The 18,243-nt window shown below is 37.3% G+C and overlaps 2 protein-coding genes across 4 annotated transcripts in view; both read right to left on the bottom strand.

Moving 5' to 3' along the window:
- Window positions 1–10,098: 10,098 nt before the first annotated feature.
- Window positions 10,099–11,936, bottom strand: LOC100242511 (cytochrome P450 89A2). The gene has a single exon (XM_010663750.3). The coding sequence runs from the start codon at window positions 11,743–11,745 to the stop codon at window positions 10,186–10,188; it is 1,560 nt and encodes a 519-aa protein (XP_010662052.1). The 5' UTR covers window positions 11,746–11,936; the 3' UTR covers window positions 10,099–10,185.
- Window positions 11,937–12,602: 666 nt separating this feature from the next.
- LOC100252753 (histone-lysine N-methyltransferase ASHH3) overlaps window positions 12,603–18,243 on the bottom strand; it is a 29,017-nt gene continuing 23,376 nt past the window's right edge. For all 3 annotated transcript variants that reach the window (XM_010663748.3, XM_010663749.3, XM_019226125.2), the window contains 3 exons: window positions 14,029–14,077; window positions 13,865–13,947; window positions 12,603–13,238 (listed from right to left, as the gene is read on the bottom strand). In XM_010663748.3, coding sequence (XP_010662050.1) covers window positions 13,876–13,947; window positions 14,029–14,077 — 121 coding nt within the window. In that variant the 3' untranslated portion in view covers window positions 12,603–13,238; window positions 13,865–13,875. The remainder of the gene's footprint in view (window positions 13,239–13,864; window positions 13,948–14,028; window positions 14,078–18,243) is intronic.

Here is an 18,243-nt window from a genome sequence, read left to right as displayed (position 1 = left end):
CAAAAAGCAAAAGCACAAGACAACGGTGTACCGTTTCTATCATATCAAACATCTTAGTAGAGGGCTTGATGGCTTTCCAATCAGGAGTAATCTGCTTTAACTTAACTTCCAACTCCGCGTAGCTGAAGGGGCTAGCAGGAACGGCATCGTCAGCAGGTTCTTCCTCAGATGAGGAAGCAGAAGGTAACTCTTGTCCCGGAATCGGAACCCCCACATCTTCGTCCGAACACATGTGTCCGGATGCATCTTGAGCAGGAATTATTGCCGGGGCGGCTGAGGTCTCAGTTGCCATCTCCACCTCGCCTCCATCCGGATGAGCGTCATGGGCAGAAGCGCAGCTAACTTCAATCTCTTGCTGCCGCTCTTGAAGCCGCTCAAAGAGTCCGGACTGTAGATCGCGCGTCAAACGCGGCTTCTTGAGAGGAAGACCTTTCACCAGGACTATGGCCAAGCGATCCGGGTCGTCGGAAGGCTGACTTTGGCTTTCTGCCCCCGCTTCCTCCAACGGGGCCATTTCAGCTGCATCAGCATCCGGATTAAGGTTGCCCGGATGGTTGATAGATGCGGCTTCCTCAGCCACGTTAGCCAGACGCGCAGCCGCGACTAAGGAAGGGCCTGAATGATACAACCCCGACATGCGTCCGGGGCCGCTTGAGATAGAGTGCGGAGCAGCATTTACTGGCTCCTCTATCATTACTTCCCCCTCATAGGTAGTTTGTGGAGGAGGAAACTCCTTGGGAGGAGTGGGTTCCTTCACATCCTTCCCATGCTTCTTCACTAGCTTCCCCCTCTTTCCTGGAATTTTCTTTGAAGGAGGGTCCGGACCCCCCTTCTGTCCGGGAGCCTTCCGGATAGTGCCTTCAGTTTTTTTCTGATCTCTATCCTCCAGGAGCTTTCGCCGCCTTTCAGCGTCAGCCTCTTTAGCTTCCTGATAGAGGGGGAGCTCCTTCACAGTATAATGCTCCCCAGGCACTATCTCATCATTTGCCAGTTTCCTAGGAAGAATATTGATAACATATTCCTGGGGCTCCCGGACGACCTCTATCAAATTCCGCGCGGAAAGCAATGTTTTGTAGGCCCTCTCCTTGGGATCTATTTCGAATAATTTGCAGACGCAGGCGAAGGACGCCTTTTCCACCCAATCCACAAGGTGGCCCCTCAATTCCAAACCTGCATTGTCAGCAACAAAAGGTGAGAGTTCAGTCCGGAAAAATCAGAAAAAATTAGCAAAGCAAAATCCGGACAAAAAAAAAAAAAAAAAAAAAATCGCAAAACAAGATTACCCGGAATTTTTAAGGTATAATTTGGAGAAAAAGGCCTCGACGGATGCTCCGATAGCCCCGCCCATCCACCCCGGACTGCCACCAGCCCCCTCGCCCCTCCCTTTGTCAAATCTGGCAGCTCTGTCACCATTTGAAGGGAGGGCAGGTGCGCGGACACACTGAAGATATCAGTCTTTGCTTTCTTCAGGGAATAGACAAAGAACACTTCCAGTAGCGTCAGGTCGAGGCTGTACAGCATGTTGATGATGCTGCATCCCATCAGCACCCGGACAAGGTTGGGATGAATGAAGATGGGTGGAATCTGAGAGAAGTGGAGGAATTCCTTGAACAACGCCGGCAGAGGGAACCGGAGCCCCGCGTTGAATTGTTCCTTTGTGAAGAGGATAACATTTTCTCCACCTTTCTCAGTAGGCATAGCCGCCTCCTCGTTCACCAAGTCTATCAATACGTCATGGGGGATGCAGAATCGCTCCCGGAACTCCTTCGCATTTAATTTGTTTATCGCCTTTTCGCTAGCTTCGCTAACCCGGACAGATGAAACAGTCTTTTTTGGAGCCATTTCTTACCACAAAGCTAAATCAAAATCTACATACAAAAGCAATACAACGAATCAAACCAAGTAGTCAGAAAATACACAAACCCTAACCCAAAACAGTCAGAAAAACCCCTCAAAAACCCCTCCAAACAACAACAAAGTACCAACATTCAACAACAATTGCAAACGACTCGTCCAAAACAACACCCAAGCAAGCCAGAAAACAAATTTAAAGAGCCAGCAAATGCAACCAAAGGAATGGCAGTAGCAAAGAGGTACGTACCAAATAAAGCACCGAAGAAGAAGAACGGGTACTGCCTTGATACAAAATCACCAGCAGCAAACAAACAAAGTCACGATACAAAAGCACCGGTACAAAAGAGCTTTCGAAGTTTGTCTCATAGAAGCAAAGGACGCAGGAAAAAGCAGTAAGAAGAAAGGCTCTCAAGAGAATGCAGTAGGAAAAATTGCAAAAAGAGGTACAGTGCCCTATTTATAGCAGGACAGCCCCTCGGAAAGCCAAACCAACAGCCATGTTATCATTGAAACGACATATTGCCTGGGGATACACAGGGTCGGCGGCTCGTCATAAATGCCTTTTTGGCTTCCGCACCCCCACTCGCCACGTGGCCCAGTCAGTCGAAGGGACTTTTTCAATTTTCAAAAACCCAGTTATTTTTAACCCGCCCATTTTTTGGGCAAAATAGGCAAGTTAAAAAGGGGGGCAATGTAGGGACCCCTCCCCTTGGGAAACACGTGGCACGCAGCTCATGGTGACGCGTGGCACGTGTTATCAACCGGACCATCATCATCCGGATTCCCCTAAGGATATGCATGGTGCAGTTATCCTATCCGGACCACCTCAGGGAAAGGCAAACGACGTTTCAGCTTCTCCTATCCAAGGAAGAGCAAACGACGCTGGCAGAGCATAGACATCCGGATAGTCTCCACAACACATCCGGATAATCAGCATGATCCATCCGGATATAAATCGTCTGGATGGTCAATTAAAGTAAAGCGAGTCTTACACGCAATCACAACAAGCAGCCATGGTCCCCATCCCATCACCTGCAGAATGAGAAGACAAGAGGAAGTGACAGCAAGTCACTTCCCACGATCATTCTACATAATCACTCCCCACGATCTCTGACAACCACATCACCTACCACGATCTCTGACAGCCATTCGTAGGATGATAGTGCTCCTACTAACACCTATTATCATCATCACAACATAAAATATCTCCTCACCATTAATGAAAGGAGCAGTACCCCTGAAGCTGTATATATATGACTTCACACGAAGAAGAAAGGGTTGATCCCCTGGTAACCTCTTGATACCTAGTAAAAGGCCAACTGATTTATATATCTCTCCCTCACCATGGCTAACAAAACCATCGGAGGGTGCGTCCGGACACCCTGTCCGGATGCCTTTTTGCAGGTACAAACGCTGAATCAAGAACCCTTTGTGTGTTGAGAATCGCGTGTCTATCCATCTAGCAGCAACGTGGTCCACCTGATACGCGAGGCGACAACAGTATGTATATTCTAATTCATGGTCATACTAATTTTATTGAAGTGCTAGAGTGGTTGATGCATGTCTATGGTGATGAGATTGGCAAAATGTTAGTTTAAAAAATGAATTGGGTAGAGGTAACTTCAAAAAACAACCCTAGTTTCATTAGCAATATTTGATTAAAAAAATAAAATAATTGTCAAATTAGAAAAAAAAAATTATTTTTGAAAAATCTTAGATATGATCTATCTAAACAAAAATATGAATATTTTTAAATTTTTTAGGCTATATGTTTGATTTTTGAAAAGCACTAAACAAGAAAAAAAAATATTAAAAAAATAATTATCGTATTAAAAAGAGAGAGAGAGAAAGAGAGAGAGAGAGAGAATGTTAAAAATATGAAGAAATTTTTAAAAAATGTATTTTATGAGAGAATCAAACTCACTCACAAATCAAGAGCAATCAATCATTACCCTTAAGTTTAGGAACAATGTATGTATTCTTTGTATAATCTATGCATCTCTTGTATAGTCATGTTTATGTATATATTTAAAAGATTTGAGTGTATTGCAATTACATGTACTTATTGTCATTCAACTTCTTTACCTCTTTATGGTTTCAAAGCCAAATCCAACCAATTATACACATTGAATCATAACTATCTCATTATCAAAAATATAATTAATCAATTTTTTGTGATATTCAACATCGAATATGAGAGAAAATTTCTTACACTATATAAGTATGGACTGCTCTTAATCTTATAAATGTTTTTTAAAGCTATGAGGACACAAGTAAGCGATTATAAATGGTTTCAACATCAATCTCCAACTCCGATGTCGACCGTTACACTTCTATTACTTGGATAAAAAGAACTTGCATGAGTGTTAAAGCCTCTTTTGACAAATGGCATGAGACTTAATTAGGTGGCGTTTGTTTTTTTTGGCTTTTTGCTAAAAGCATTTTGCTTTCAAAATTTAGGTTGTTTGTTTTTCTAGTTTTTGATGACTTATTACTGAATTTTTAAAATTTTTGGCTAAATAGAAAAAACCAAAATATTTGGTTTTTTTCTAAATAGAAAAAACAAGTTTTTTAAACCTCCCCCAAATCACAATTGCAACCCAACGCCTAACGTCCATCCCTTGTAGTTCTCTAGTCTTAATTGCAACCGGTGATCCCCAACCCTCACCTCATCCCTGTGTAGCTCATTGGTTCCACAACCCTCACCAAGCTTTTTCAAGGTAATGTCTTCCCCATTTTCTCTCTTTATTTAGGTTTCAGTTTTCGTTCTTGCTCTTTCTCAACAATGGGGTTAAACCATAGGTAGTTGTTTTCTGTTTGGAAATGGTTTATTAATATCTTCTCTAGTATGATTCTTTATGATTCTCATGCCAATGGTTTATTTTGGGATTTTGTGGGGAATTTTGATCTTGTAGGAGTGGGTTTGGAACCTACAAAGGAAAAGATAATAGGAATTTTTTAGAATCTAATTGAACTAAAATGCAGATTTTATTTTTTTGAGTGATCTGGTTTCTTTTTGTCCAAGTCACTTTTGATGGGTTTACAGGTTCAATGAATTTTGTAGAGATGCTCATGGGTTTTGTGAATGCATTCGTGTGTTTCGGTTCTAGCTTTGAAGAACTATGTGTGATTTTGTGGGCTGTTTTCTGCCTGCTTGAATTGTTTTTTGTTGCTCATGTACTGTGTCATTCACTTGTCCAATGAGCAAAGTGAAGCTCTGTCATTCACTTGTACTTGGTTGCTGGAAACAATCTTTTCTATTGTGATAATCAAATGTATATGTGTGCATGTGTGAAGTGATAATCAAAAATAAAATTATTCCTCCCAAGCATGAGGAGTTTGATTTACTCCCAGAACCATAACTTGATGAAAACCTGGTTTCTGGGAATAAAAGTAGTGTGATATATATTTGTCGTAAAATCTCTCCATGTTAAATATAGTGGGATGTTGTCAAATGAAACAAGGCTGCATTCATGTGTGTAGATTGAAGGGTCATTTTGGTTTTTGTTTTTTCCTAAGAACACACTCAAAGACATTTCTGTTCTACATTGCACCTTATTGGTTGGGGCACACCAGCAGTTGTGTAGTGTCTTTTGACATTCCTGGCACCTATATAGGCAAGTGTGAATTACAGAAATGAATCCTCTGCCAGGATTTATAGATGGTTCTAGAGTAAGGCTCCAACTGTGTTTAGGAAATTGCTAATGGCACTGTCCAAAACCCTCATTAGATGGGCATGGAACATTTGTGATCCTCTAGAGGGTAGTGTTAAGACTCTGGAACTTGGATGAAATGTTTATGAATAGGCTAAACCTTGAGTATTTAGAATACTTCAACATTCAGCAAAATAATTATACCTATTGACATTCCTGACAATTTCGAAAAACTTTGTGTATAAAAAGGGTGTCTTTAAGTAGGAGAGAACAGGTTATTTCAACTCAATCAAGAGTTGGGCTAAAGATATTAAGGGTTGTAAAGCTTTCTTTTGCCTGGGTTACCTGAACATAGCTTCTGGGTGTCTTTAGCTTCTAGAATCACATGATTATACTCCACGAAATCACTTCCAAGAATTTTCTCATCTACTGCACATGGTTGTTGAGACCACACTAGCAATCTCCAAGTCAGCTATTATTGAACTCATAAATTGAATGGAGAGGAGTTTTCAACTGCACGACAAATCTGTTCTTCTATTGAGGAGAGTGTTTAGTTTATGGAATCCCACACTTGTTAAGAGGTAAATCAAACAAGTACAAAAAGTAAAATTTGATTTCACTCTGCCAAACAAATCTCTGGTGTAGGCACAGGCAAACCAATGTTGTTTGGGCACGTCAATGCTCCAACATGATGTCATTTTCTTGGGGATGGTCTTTTCATGCCCCATTAAATAATGGGTAATAGACTAAAAGGGGTGGATGATAATTAGAGACAATGACTCCCTAGGAGGACTTCTTTGTTCATACTTAGTGAAGAAAACTGAGCACCCAACATGTTACAGATGGATGAAAATGATAAAACAAATGAAGAAAATAGTATACATGTGAAAGAACAGAGGAAAGAGGGTAGTTGAAAACAGCTAGAGAAGATTGTTTTTTGTTTTGTTTTGTTTTTTTTCATACTATTTTGGAAGAATTGTTAAAGTTCAGTACTCCCTTGTTTTTTATTTGATCCTGGATCTGAAAAGGAGAAAATCTAAACACACGTCTCATTCCATGCTCACTTATCATGCCTGAAAAGGTACTCCACAAAATCTGAAGCATCCATGTAATGTGAAAAAGTCACAACCCTATCCCAGGCATTAAGACATTAGGAGGGGAGCTAGGGATCTGATGGTAATGAGCATTAAGACTTTTTCAACCACAGAAGATGATATCACCCAAGCATGCCAAAGTTTATGCAATAAAACTGTCAAACTTTTCTGTGTCAATCACTCACAACAATCTTAAAACCAACAGTGATATTGCAGCACACAGAAATGTTGCGGGATAAAATTCAAGAGGTAACCGTGTCAAACACCTATATATATTTATGTTTTAATTTTTTATTCTTTTTTTTTAATCTTTCATTGCATATATATCTGAAGAAGCAGCAATACACATATTAAATGTAAATCCATTACCTTTCCAGGTTATTCAAATAATCCATTGAAGTTAGACCCAATGCATATTCTCGGTCATATAGAGGAACAGCATTGTCAATCAATGAGATGAACCCCTTGTTTTGCTTTTCTTTCACTTGATTATCCATCCACAATCTGAATTCTGCACTGCACACAACCATTATTCAGTCTAAAGACTATAGGAGGTTTATTTCATTTCACAAACAACTCAGACCATTTCTTTCACACACACCTCACTCTCTCTCTCTCTTTCTCACACTCCTCTCACAAGTGCAGCTCTCCCGGGTCACAGAGCAGATTTCAGTTGGGACTGACCCAGCTCATTTGGTGTTGGTTTGTCAGCCAACTACCAGATGGAGGTGGCAATAATTTTAGAAATGAAAAAAAAAAAAAATATATATATATATATATATATATATATATATATATGCTTCCCACCCTTCCTACCTTCCTCTTTGTGCATGTCCATATTTGAATGCTTTAAAAAAAATCATCTTAAGGGACTTTGGACAGTTTTTATAAACTGTCTTTAGGTGTTGTTGGCATAATTTGGGTTTTAATGCTTCTTGTGTTAGATGAATTCATTCTCTACATAGAATGGTTAGATGTGAATGGATTGATATTTGTTGTCTATTCTTCCATTATCCAAACTATATATTTATCATCTCTAATTTAATGCTACTATTTGAATTTAATTTGGGTTGAGTGATTTTCATAGTGATGATAAAGCTAGAGGAAAAAGGGAGATATTCAACCAATGTCATGCAAGATTAAGAAATGTCATTGAACGTGCTTTTGGTGTTGTTAAGGCGTGTTTCCCAATATTAAAGAGAATGACACCTTATTTGTTTACTACTCAAACAAAAATTGTCATGACATGCTTCTCCATTCACAATTTTCTTCGACAAATCTCAGTTGCAGATAGATTATTTTCTGAATATGACAATGAAGTGGAATTGGAAAGTGACAATACAAATCAAAATCAAAATTCAACTACAAGTAGTTTTTTTGCAGCATCTGATCAAGAATTCATGCAACGGTTTTGAGACCAAATCACAAATGAACTTTTTCAAGTATTTAATTAACTTGTCATTTTTAGCTTTTTACCATTGTAAGAAATGCAATGTTTAGATATTAGCATAAAATGTGATGTGTTTTGATATTTGAAAATATGTACTTGAATTGTTATGTTTTTTTCTTTGATTTGATTTAGGTTTTATCAATCCATTATTTTTTAGATTATTAAGTTTAAATATTTTATTTTAATTATATAAAAAATAAATATATTAATTATTTTTTGTAAGGATAATAATGATAAATTATTTATTATAACAATTTTATTATTTTGAACTTTTTAGAAATACTTTAAATTATTTTTTTTTTAATACATTAAAATATTAAGATATTAGTGTTTAACACTTAATAGAAATATTAAAAAATCAAACAACTTAATACTTAATACTATTAAACATTATTTAGTATTAAGTTAAATGTAAGTTCTATTTAGAATTAAACCAAAAAAACAAACACCACCATAGTCACTTGTCATTCAATAATTTGCATTGCCTCTCAAAATAGTCTTCATACTCACTTGATCATTTGATCACTTCATCAAATATTCATGATTGTCCCTTTGTTGTATAAATTTTAAGTTATCACATTCTTTCCAAAGTTTAAGAAAATTGTTGAAATTTTTTCTAAATCTTCTACTGATAATATTTAATGAAGATCCAACATTTCATCTGACCTCCATATACACCTAACACGTTGCCTGGGCCGATATCACAATCGACGTACATCGTCAAAACAGAACTCACACTACTTCATTAATTGGGCATCCTTACCCCCACCACTTTTGATACTTCACGTTTAAAATTGTTGTTTATCTCATAGATATTTCACACATTATTGACAATAAATCGTCGTTTGATTGTGTCTTTCAGCCAACTATGGAAACCTCCTCATCCCCCACTCACACATTCCCACTTTGGTTACTTCCCTACGACCTCAACAACTTCCCTAGCTTTTCACTGCCCCATATTCATAACACCAACACTACCCATCTCTCATTCCTTACTTCCTATTTTGCTCCCTATCTCCCTCCCTCCCTCCCTCCCTCTCTCTCTCTCTCTCTCTCTCTCCACTCCATATTTGGCCAGCCTCGTTTGTCCCACCAATCAGCCTGCGCCTCTCCATACTCTTGCCATCCATTCCCTCTCATGATCACCTACTCAACCCCACCTCTCCATTCATCACTGCAATCCTAGTCTTCTTACCCCATTACTTCATCCATATCCACTCATGGCTCCATGCATTTTCCTCTATATTAATTTATTTATTTATTCCCTCAAAATTTTTAAATATAAGATAAAAATTCTATAATTTTTTCTTACCTTTTTCTTTTCCTCTTTCTCCTCCATATTTTACTTCCCTCAATTTTTACAAGAACATAAACTTATGCTATGTTTAGTTCTAGATAATATATAAGGGAAAATGATAAAAAAATAAAAAATAAAAAAAATAAAGAGAAAAAATAGATACATTTGATGTATTTAATACATTTTTAGTTTCTATTTTACTTATATATGATAAAATATTTTTATATAAAATGTATCCAAATAGGTATCCATCATTAAGGCTATGTTTGGTTCTAAAAAGTTCGAAGAGAAATGTGTGGAAAAGAAAATAGAGAAAAAAAAAAAGTTTTAAAGTCAATAAATTATTTTTATATATTACTCTAAATTCATTTTATCTATTTAACTCTTTGATGTAAAAATTAAATAATTTAAAAATATATGATCTTCTTATTAATTTTAATTATATTAGACTTTTTTTTTCTATTTTTTATATCATAATTGAGTATGAGAAAATTATTTTTCTTAACAAATTTTTGTCTTTCAATGGTATTTTCTAGGAATCAAACATGACTAAAAGTTGGGTACGTATTTCATTTTCTTGATAATCTCCGATTCATAATATTTTTCAATTTTCCCCCCTCTAAGCAAAGATCTCGTCTTTGCTAATTTGTTTCATCATTCTGAATTTATGATCTCATAGATAAAAGGCTCATATCCCCACTACGACCTACTAATATACAAAAACACATATCATAACCCACTCATGCAAGCACCTCCAATGAATTATCATCATCATTGTTCTTATTAAATTATTATTAGTAGGAGTACACCATCAAAATATGGTGGACAGGTGTGCAATTACTCCATTGCAGTCCTGGCTGATAACCTTGGAGAAATGCGAGCCTGCAACGGGTTCTTCATGGTGGTTGGTAGCAGAGACACAAGAGGCCTTTCTGAAAGATCAACTCCGTCTTCACCCACAGCCTTCCATTCAAATTTCCACACCAAGTTCGCCACAAAATACTCCAAATGCAGCAAACCTAAACCATACCCTGGACATATCCTCCTCCCTGCACCAAAAGGCATCATCTTTATCTCTCTGCTACCAGTTATATCAAATGTTTCACCATTATTATTGCTGTTCAAGAACCTCTCCGGCTTGAACTCCATTGGGTCTTCCCACACCTCGGGATTGCACGCCATTTCAGCTGCCATGAAGAATACTTTGGCGTCCTTTGGGATCACATACCCATCTAATATCACGTCTTTGGTCACTGCATGCGGTACCAGAAAGTGGGCCGGAGTGTGCCGCCGGAGACCCTCTAACACCACCGCCTTCAAGTATGGCATCTTCTGCAAATCTTCCTCCTTCACTTCGTCCTCTCCTTCCCCCACAACCCCGCTAATTTCCTCGAAAAGCTTGGCCTGAATGTGCGGGTACTTCACCAGGTTCGCCATGATCCACTGCAGCGGAGCGTCCGTGGTGTGGGTGCCGGCGTTGAGAAACTCCGAGCACAAGCTTACCATCTCCCCTTCTGTGAGCTTCCTCTTCTCGTCCGGGAGTTGCAGGTCCAGTAAAGTGTCGACGTAGCACGTTATGGATGGATTTGGTTTGCTCACCGTTTCCGTCTTCTTGCAGGGTTGCCGAGCTCTAATCAGAGGGATGAGCACGTCCTCATGATCCTTCCTCAGCTGCATGAACTTCTCCCACCGCTTGTGGAACAAGAATTTTCCGATAGCCGGGAAGAAATTGAGGATTTTAAAGTTGTGATAACTCTGAAGGACTCGACTCTCCATGCCTTGAATCTCTCTGATCTTGGCTTCCCCAAGGTCGTCGCCGAAGCACATGAGAACCAGCAAGCAGAACATGGCGAAGTGGAAGTGCTTCACCACTAAAACCACGTTGTCCCGGCCTTCGGCCTCCTCACGGAGGCCGGCGACGAGAATGTCCAGGACCCACTTCCGGGCGCGGGAGTATAGCCTCACGCGCGAGGGGTGGAGGATCTCGGAGGTGAGATTGCGGCGGAGGAGGCGCCAGGCAGGGCCGTAGGGGGCGGAGCTTATGGTGCACTGGCTGCTGGCCATGATCTTGCTGGTGATGGGTAGGGGAGGGCGGTCGGCAAAAACGGCTCCGTTTTGGACTAGAGCTTGGTAAGCCAAGGAGTTACTAGCCACAAAGATGGCCGGGTTAAACCCGAAGGGGAGGCTCACAATCGGACCATGCTTTTCATGCAGAGTCTTTACCACATACTCGAGTTCTGAAAAAGATTTTCGCAACCATAATAAATTTCCGATGATCGGAAATGTACTTGGCCCTGGAGGGAGATTGGACTTGGACTTGGACCGGGACTTGAACTTGGACCTCACAAATAAAAGAGATGCAAAAAATACAAAAACAAACCACCATTTCTCCTCCATTGATGAATTTTTGGCACAAAGAAATGGGGGTTGTGATGAAGGGATTGAGTAGAATTATGGGGGAGAGGAGGTATTAATAAAAAGGGTGAGAAGCGGTCGAGGAGTTCAAAAACTTACATCTACAATGACAAACAGAAGTTGAATTCAATTCACGTGGGAGGGTCGGTGACCAAATACGGAAGCTTCTATTTTTTTCTTTTTTGTTTGTTTGTTTTTTGTCTTCGTGGAACAGGAAATTGATTAACAGGACTGGCATTTGACTTGTCAAAGAAATGTTAAGCATTCATTTCTGAAGTAAAAAGGACTCAAAAAGAATAAATTCATGAAATAAATATTAAAAATAAAAGTCTGTATAACAACAAAATGTGACATGGATATAATATATTTTATTATTAGTCACGTAAGATTTAAAATATATGCCTAAATTTGAACAAATTTATTATAAATAACAAATATAAGAAAAGAAAGAGATTGGTAGGGTGGCAAAGCATCTTAAGTTTTTCTACATTTCTATTACTTTGATATGTTTATTTTTTTACTTAATTCTAACGTTAATAATGTTAAATATTATATTATTTATTTTTATAGTATTTTATTTATATTAAGTATTAAAAAGTAAAAAAAAATCAATATTTTATTTTTTTTATTTAGAAAAAACTACATATTTTAATTTTTTCTGTTTAGTAAAAAATTTATAAAAGAGTAGAAAAACAAACAAATTATTTTCAATAAAAAACTAAAAAAACAAACACCATCTAAGTTTAAAAAAAAAGGTGAAAGGGCCACCACTTTGACCTACAGTCAAAACAAAAGAAGGAAAAGCAGCCAGCTCAATAATTAAATGACACAACAAACAATAATAGTAATTAGTAGCTGCTTTATTTTACAGTCAGATTTCAATACAGTTGGTTATATCGAAATTTTTCAGTACATGAGGGAGATTGTTTCCCACTCCATTGTCCTCTACCTTAAGCCAAACAAACGCCATTAAACATAGAAATACAAGGATGATCCAACCACAAAAGGTTCAGTACAATGGATGCTTCCAAGCATTAGAATTCGACATCTTCCAACTAGATTATCTAAAGCATCTAATTAAGCTCAACTTTTCACATCAGATTTCAAGAGCAAGATCCTTTAACCACTTTTCACATTTCCCATGTGTTCAAAGATAATGAATAATGTTACAGGGAAACGCAGGAAGAAAAAAATTATTGGGCGCATCTTCTTACTTGTGAGCGAGCAGGAGTGTGTCATGGCTTTCCCAATAACAGGCAAGGTGTTTACCAGCTGAACGGATTCTCAGGGGTGGCCGAACTTTGATACTGATCTCTTTAGGTGTCAATGAAAACATCTCAGGAAGACCTTATTGATAGAAAAATGTAGAGAAATGTGTTTAGTACAACATCATTCTTGCTGACCCTGAGGAGGGATCCTCGTCTTATAAATAAGCTGGATAGAACACCAAGGCCTAAATCAAGAATTACCAACACCTGCAAGGCGACAACATCAAATATTTAACCAACTCATATCAAATTCAGAAGGGAATATAAACATATACAGTTGCTGATCATTATCCCGTTTCAACAATGAAAGCATAATCAATGTATATGGAATTATGTGAGAAGTTCAAAACTAAGACTTCCCATGTTAATTGTCATTCCTCTATGAAAGAAAACTATAATAGATTAAGAAGAAACTTTTGTTCTTGGTCATCATCATTCTCATGGTCAATATTTACATCATCCAAGCAACCATGTGTTCGATTCAAACCACATTTCCCCAACATTCATAGCAACAATAATCAAATTTCACTTATTTTCTTTGCTTTCAACACCCATGTCATCATTCTCTCTTCCCTTCCTTTTTTTCATTGACTTTCAACCTTAACATATTATATTGTTATGGTACTGTGCATTATATGTGTCATGAGATGCAATACATATCAGTGATCCGTATCATTTTAGCTGAAACTGTAGTGCACTTGTAAGAATCATACCATATCATATTTTGTCAATTTTTAAGTATATATACAGAAATAATGAGAATATAGCATTACAGTATTAGATCCAATACCAACTTTGAAATAGAAGCACTGTTAAGTAAAGGACAAACTCACCCCATATTACATCATAAAGTTACAAATTCCCAATCTTCTTTTGACATGTCAAGAAATTCCCCATCACCATCTTCAAACATGATCTGCAACAACAGAGATGTATCTTATATGAATATAAACATATTGTCAACTAATCTTACAGAACACAGGAAATCTTCCCTTACCAGGTGTTTTTTGGAATTGTTGTCAAACCGTTTAATAATCCCAAAAGACCTGGAACATTTGAAGCATGTAGAAATAATTAACACTTGTAAGACAAATCAATTCAGTTCACAACACACATGATTTTTTCTTTTATATGCCAGTTTGCAACACAGATTGATAATCTATAAGTTCCAAATTTGTGGAACGTCAATCAGTTAATTGAATCAATTCAACCAACTTCAGTAGCTACCAAAAATATTAAGGGGGCATGTGTGTGTTGGGGGCAAGGATGAAAATATTGGTAATCACGGATATATCGGTACTTCGATTTTACGGATATATCGGATATATCGGAGATATATTGACAAATATTTTGGAAAAAAATATCGGTAGGCTTAAAATTGTTAAAAACTCATGGAAATACAAGGAAAACCCCATAATGATATAATTAAAAGTATAATGGACATTTTAAAGTTGTTTTATTGAAAAATTTGATATACATATGATATAATTTGTGATATTAGATGTAATTATATCATGTCGATCTATAAGAAATGTTAATTTTGTAATTGTTCTCATTATAAAGTCACATAAAATACTTCATTTCATTAAATATCAATAATTTGTACACATTAAATTCATTAAATAAACATATTTCATATTCAAAATATACTAGTTCATGTTAATTAAATAATTTAGCTAAGTTAACTAGTTTAATTTAATTCTAAATGTGAAAATAAATCACAAATAATCATCTAAAATAAACATATCAATTTATAATTAAATAATCAAATTAACCTAAGTTAATTCAATAAAAATGTAAAAATTAATTACAATTGAATGTAAAAATAGCATTAAATCATCCATATTGCAAACATACTAATTAATTGAAAATACATGAATTAATTACAACTGCAAACAAAATTAATTACAATTTAAAACAAATATACCTTAAAATGATTAAATAATTGAGCAACCTTAATAAAAATTGGAGTAATGAGAGAGCAAATGAAGAATGAAAGCAAAAATGGATGAAATAGATGAAATTTGGGCTATTTATAGAAGAAATTTTGGCCAAAATAGCCGTTGGAACATTAATTTACCGTTGAAAATTAATTTTGGCCGTTGGATCAAAAACTAGGAGCAATCTGGTCGTTGGATCGCCATATTACCATTGGAATCACATCTAGGCCGTCGGATCAACACGAGCGTGATCTAGGCCGTCAGATCACGTTGCATGAAGGAGGGGAAATATCGCCAAAAAATCGACAATTTATCTTCGCCGATATATCTCCCTGAGCCGATATATCGCCGATATTTTGGCGATTTTTGCGGAAATATCTCCCCTCCGATTTTTCTCCACGAGATATCGTGTCGACTCCTCCCGATATATCCCGACATTTTCCTCCTTGGTTGGGGGGGGGGGGGGGGGGGGGGGGGGAAAGAGAAAAACAAGACATGCTTTTGAAATCAATTTTCTTCAATAGTTCTTTGCAGGAATATATTGGGCAACTAAATGAATCTTTATGCAAAAAAAAATAAAGCCCACAACCCTAGGTCAGTGATTACTCAGGTGCATTAGTCTCTTTTTTTAAGAAAATTTCAATCAACCCCTCCTGTGGCTCCTAATGGTGTTAGCACCAGTTACCCACTACATAAGCACATGTAGGCTACTTCAATAAAATTACAAGATAATCATAGCCTGATTTGATATCAGTATATCATGGATAATTTATGAGAGCAAGGCTACTATCTTATGATTAATTTGGCATCAAAAGAAAGAAAAGGGTAAAAATAGGATGGTAGGTCAGTTATATCTCAAAGAGACTCAGGGATATTGCTAGAAAGGTTGTACACCTACTTTTGGTTTTATTGAATTCTATGTAAATATACCATTCCATAAGTTATTCATACATCTTCATCTAATTTTTACACTGCAATAGATAAATTTGGAATGAAAATTCCAAAGAAAAAATTAAGAGATATCTATAATATTCCCACCATAGAGTAATGTTTATGTTCAATTATTGCTTCTGATTATGTGGCCTGCAAGAGGACCAGGCTAGATTCCATAAGAATCCAAACTTCAAACCTTGTATGTGCACTTAAATCACATCTCATGTTTGTGATAAGTATTCTGGATCACAATCAAGTAAAATGAAACTTCAGAAAATCTAATCTATTCAACTCAGCTTTCTTGTGATTCTGTCTCCTCGTGGGAAAAATTATTATGTTATTGTCTCTTCAACCTTCAGTCTGTTTGAGTAAATATAGATCTGTTTTTGTTTAACAACTTATAAATGAAACCAAAGGAACTATAAAGGGCACACATTGACTCCAGCATGCAAAAAGCATCAACCTTAAAAGTCATGCTCATCTTCATCATGCTAAGAGAGGAGAAAAAAAATTTTGATAGGTAAAGGAATGTATGTATAAATTAGAAAAAGAAGCAAAGTACACCAATGTACACAGGACCTTTTTTTTTTTTTTTTGATAGACAACAAGAACATGCAATAATAAGTGCCTAAAAAGGAGGGGGTGCGCCATACGTATACAGGTTGCATACACAGAAACAAGACAAACACATCTCAAACAAAGAAAGACCACACAAACAAAACAAAGCAAAGTTAACCACAACAAAGAGTATCTAGGAAAATCAACATAGAGGGGAAATCCAGCTCCAAAGAATCCCTCGTCCACTCAAAAAGAGTCTGAAAGAAGAGATCCTTTAAACCCTGGTCAGAGAATTCTTCATCTTTGAAGGTTCTTTGACTACGCTCTTTCCAAACACACCAAAATAAGCAAATGGGAGCCAAGCGCCAAATTATTTTATTCTTCTTTTGAAACCCCTTAACTTTCCATTGTAGGAGGAGATTTCTTACTGAATTTGGAAATACCCAAGTCACTCCAAAGAGGGCTAATAAAAAGATCCAAAGCTCTCGTCTTGGTGCAATGAATCAAAATGTGATCAGCTGATTCTTCACTCTCTTTACAAAGATTACATCTATTGACCATTTGTCATCCCCTCTTCATTAAGGTGTTTATAGTTAGGATCCTTCCCCAAACAACTTCCCAAGCAAAAAAGCAAGTTCTAAGAGGAGCACGGGATCCCCAAACCTCCTTCCCCGGAAAAAAAAAATTATTCTCCCCACTTAGAGAACAATAATAAGACTTGACATTGAACAATCCTCTCCTATCTTCTTTCCAACATAAAGTGTCCTCACCTTCTTGCACCTTTAACAGGTCAAGAGAACCCAAAAAGCGAGTCACCTCCTCTACCTCCCAATCTTGGAAGGGTCTTCTAAAATGAACCTCCCAACACCCCCCTTCATCCCCTTCTCTTTTCCAAGATTCTGCAACTGTAGCATTTTTATGGGATGCTATCCTAAAATTAGTAGGGTAAACATCTTTTAGCTTGAAGTCCCCTGCCCAAATGTCCCACCAAAAGCTTGTATGGTTACCATTTCCTATACGGATAGAAGTTCTAGCATTAAACTCTTCCCACCCTTTTCTAATGTCCTTCCAAAGGCCAGTCCCAAAGGACTCCCTCCACTCTCTAGTAGTCCAACCCCCCTCCACCTCCCCAAACTTTCATAAATGATCTTCCTCCACAAACTTTCACGCTCAACAGAGAATCTCCATAGCCATTTGCCTAGAAAAGCTTGATTGAGACACTGCAGTCTTCTTATCCCCAATCCTCCAAAATTTTTAGCCTTACACACATTTGACCATTTTACCAAGTGGATTTTGCTTTTATCTCCCAAATCTCCCCATAAAAAGTCCTTTTGAATTCTCTCTAATTTAATTCTCACTTTTCTAGGAATAACAAAGAGGGACATAAAATAAATAGGAAGATTTGAAAGAGTGCTCTTTAAAAGGACAAGTCTTCCTCCTTTGGAAAGGTAGTGTTTTTTCCAAACAGCTAATTTCCTTTTAAACCTTTCCTCAATTGAGTCCCAAACACCACAATGCTTTTTAGGGGCCCCAAGGGGTCAGTAAATCCTAGATAAGACGTGGGAAGCTTTCCTACTTTGCACCCAAAAAGAGAAGTTGCTCTATTCACATCCATTGTCTCCCCTACTGGAATAACTTCACTTTTTTGTTGATCTATTTTCAAGTCTGACACCAATTCAAAACACATGATAATATATTTCCAAAAATTCAGCTGCTCTTCATCATCCTCACAAAAGAGAAGGGTATCATCGGCAAACAGAAGGTGTGAAACTTGATTCTCA

The sequence above is a fragment of the Vitis vinifera genome, chromosome 16, assembly GCF_030704535.1.
Source record: "Vitis vinifera cultivar Pinot Noir 40024 chromosome 16, ASM3070453v1".
In the NCBI taxonomy this organism is placed as follows: Eukaryota; Viridiplantae; Streptophyta; class Magnoliopsida; order Vitales; family Vitaceae; genus Vitis; species Vitis vinifera.
Note: the sequence above shows the minus strand (reverse complement) of the source record. Positions and strands in the feature narration are given on the sequence as shown.